Source organism: Seriola lalandi, unplaced genomic scaffold (assembly GCF_002814215.2).
Source record: "Seriola lalandi dorsalis isolate HSWRI2012SDOR001 ecotype SW California unplaced genomic scaffold, Sedor1 jcf7180002054564, whole genome shotgun sequence".
Lineage (NCBI taxonomy): Eukaryota > Metazoa > Chordata > Actinopteri > Carangiformes > Carangidae > Seriola > Seriola lalandi.
This window is the reverse complement of record NW_019525117.1, coordinates 523,755-526,829: the sequence shown is the minus strand read 5'-3', so window position 1 is coordinate 526,829 and position 3,075 is coordinate 523,755. Positions and strand designations below refer to the sequence as shown.

Here is a 3,075-nt window from a genome sequence, read left to right as displayed (position 1 = left end):
TGTGTGTGTGTGTGTGTATGTGTGTATGTGTGTGTATGTGTGTGTATGTGTGTGTATGTGTGTGTATATGTGTGTGTGTGTGTGTATGTGTGTGTATGTGTATGTGTGTATGTGTGTGTATGTGTGTGTATGTGTGTGTATGTGTGTGTGTGTGTGTGTATGTGTGTGTATGTGTATGTGTGTGTATGAAAATAATGAATAGATTGTTCATGAATTACATTTTACTGTTCCTTTCATTATCAACACGTCCTCATTATATGTTGATTGTTACATGTTCTATAAAACCTATTCACTGTTACAGATCAGCTGTATTTAATGTTATTTCAAGGATATTACAAAATATTACAAAAAAACGTAATTGTACAAGTAAAAAAGTCGTAATATTTCAAGAAAAATTATCACAATTTTACAAAAAAACATTATTTTGAGAAAAAAAAATCATAATATTACAAGAGAGAGTTCGTTATTTTTCTGGTAAAAACTCAAAATATTTTTCCTCTTCCTGCAAAAGGACAAATGTTTCTGATGGCACCTGAACTCCAGGCTGGTTGAACTTATGTTTTATCCTTTTAGCCTGTTTTAGCTCCTGGTTTTGGTTCAGTCTCTGTCCTCCACCTTTGCTTCAGCAGGAAACAGCTGACACATCTGTACATCTTTTCACGCTGTTTTCCTTTCCATTCAGACTGAGAGCAGAGCAGCAAACACCTACACCAGAGATCTTCTCTGCAGCAAGAGTCATCACTCTAACCGCAGTGAGTAGAGACTCCTGTTTGTTTCTGCAGCTGAAACCAGTGAATCCAGTTACTGGACTGGTTTTAGAGTCTTTCTTTTTGTCTTTGTTTCGCCTCGTAAACTGTCCTCACCTCACACATGGTGTTTCTTTTTAATCACAAACTATAGGTCTGACTTATTTAACAAAATATAAAACTACCAGGAAATAAAAATACAAAAATACACTAGTCCTAATAAATCTTTAGTGATAACGACTCAAGATTTTGTTCTAAAACAGTTTAAAGTTGTAAAATATATTGTTTTGCTTTTTATAAACACAAATCCAGCCGAGAAATATAGGAAATAAAACTTTAACAGTCTATTTTTAATTTTTCTGATGTCTAATGTCTCATGACGCACAGACACAAAAGCACGCGTGATCGGTGGATTCTTCTTCGTCTGTTCCCGGTCAGCTGTGGAGGAGCAGCGCCCCCGTCTGTTCACTGCTGTAAATACATGCAGCTCACTTCACTGTGACACACACCTGGTACGAAACACTGAGTGAGATTTTACTGGTGTGTCTGAATTACATTCATGTGGGACACTGATTGTAAAATCATCACAATGACAGTTTCATACGTTTTACTTTTTTTAATTTTCAAAAAAAAAAGACAAAAAGAAAAATGAACTGTAAATCCAAACATCCAAACATTTCAGCACCAAAGAAAAAAGACTTCTTTTCACTATCTGATGGATTTCTCTCACTGAGAAATCTTCACAACAAAATATTATAAGACTTTTATTCACCCCAATAATGAACCAATCAGAAACCTCCTGTGTTACAGTTCAAGATCAGTTAGAGACTGAAAACGTTTCAAAATTCATTTCTATTTTAGATCAACAAACTCTGAAATATACAGATCAATGAGAATATTGAAGCTGAATTAACATGAACAATCTTTAAAATACTGATCAATACTGAACTTTTTAACTGTTGTCTCTGTGTTCGTCCCAGTTTCTGTAAACTGATAAGTTACTGATAATCAATGTTTTGTTGATCAGTTCTGACTGAACTTTAAAGGTGGAGAGTCTCCAAACCATCAACTTCAGCCTCTGAGAGAGACGAGACTTCACATCTGTCCACAGTTTTCATTTGTGTCACTTCTTTCTCTCACATTTCTTTGTTTTAAAGTTCCAGTAAATTAAATATCTTTAGGTTTTGTATCATTTGATGACATGATTCATTGTTTTCTGCAGTTTTATGGACCAAATAATTAAATCTATTCTTCAAGAAAATACCTGACAGAATAATTCATTATGAGAATAATCGTCAGTTGAAGCCCCAATTGTTTCCATTTATGGCATCGGTATGAAACTCGGTACGTCACATAATTTATTTTAAATCAAACTCAAACATCATGAAACTTTCAACAGGAAGAAACTAAAAACTAAAACTATGAAAATAGAAACAGCTCAACATGACGACTGATATTACTGCGAGTAAAACAGTCTGAATTAAGACAAAGAAGAAGAAGTGACGTCGAGGCAGCGGTGTGAACAGAAACATAGAACCAGAGCGGACAGACAGGCAGCCGTGCGCTCACATGTTCCTGTTGACACGTGTCGGTTCAGGCCGTGGTCAGGAGGTAGTAGGCGGCGGCCGACAGCAGCGCTCCCCCCAGCGGCACGAGGACAAAGGCGGCGCATCTCTTCCACCACCTCCCCGCCCTCCCCCGCTCGTCGTCCACCTCCTCCCTCCTCCCCCGCTTCTTACTCCTGCGACCTCCTCGCTGCTGACGCTTCTCGAACGCCTCCAGCTCCTCCTGAGGTCAGAGGAGACACGTCAGCCACCGTCACTCAACACACTGTTAATAAAGTTTTATCCGCTGATTCATAATACGCCTCTCATCAGGCTGACGACCTCCGGTTTAAATTAACTTATTAATGATTTATAAACATCCTGTAATTAAAAAGATTTATAATATAAATTATTACAGCTGAAGGTCAAATTAGAAACTTAGTTATTAATCATTTCAAATTAAAATACTGTGTCAATAACATGTTGTTAAGGTTTACAGACGCAGTTATTACCACAATAGTGTGGTTATTAATCTAAGTGTAATTTTATTTATTAAATACTAGCTATTACCATTCACATACTAATTAATTATGATTTGGTTCTGTATTAAACGTTACGTCGCCGGACATGTACCAGAACTTTAATCTTTATCTCCTTGTTTTTCCCTCCGCTCATTTTTAATTGTTTATTTTTATTTATTTGATGTTGTTGATCAGTTGTTTAAATAAAAGACACCGATCATTTATAAATACGACGTCGTTAAAGTTTGCTGATGTTCATATGAA

The 3,075-nt window shown here is 36.4% G+C and overlaps 1 protein-coding gene across 1 annotated transcript in view; it reads right to left on the bottom strand.

Annotated features, from left to right (window-relative positions):
- Positions 1-1,342: 1,342 nt before the first annotated feature.
- Positions 1,343-3,075, bottom strand: part of nfxl1 (nuclear transcription factor, X-box binding-like 1) — a 19,442-nt gene continuing 17,709 nt past the window's right edge. The window contains exon 22 of the mRNA XM_087176667.1: positions 1,343-2,534. Coding sequence (XP_087032793.1) covers positions 2,340-2,534 — 195 coding nt within the window. The 3' untranslated portion in view covers positions 1,343-2,339. The remainder of the gene's footprint in view (positions 2,535-3,075) is intronic.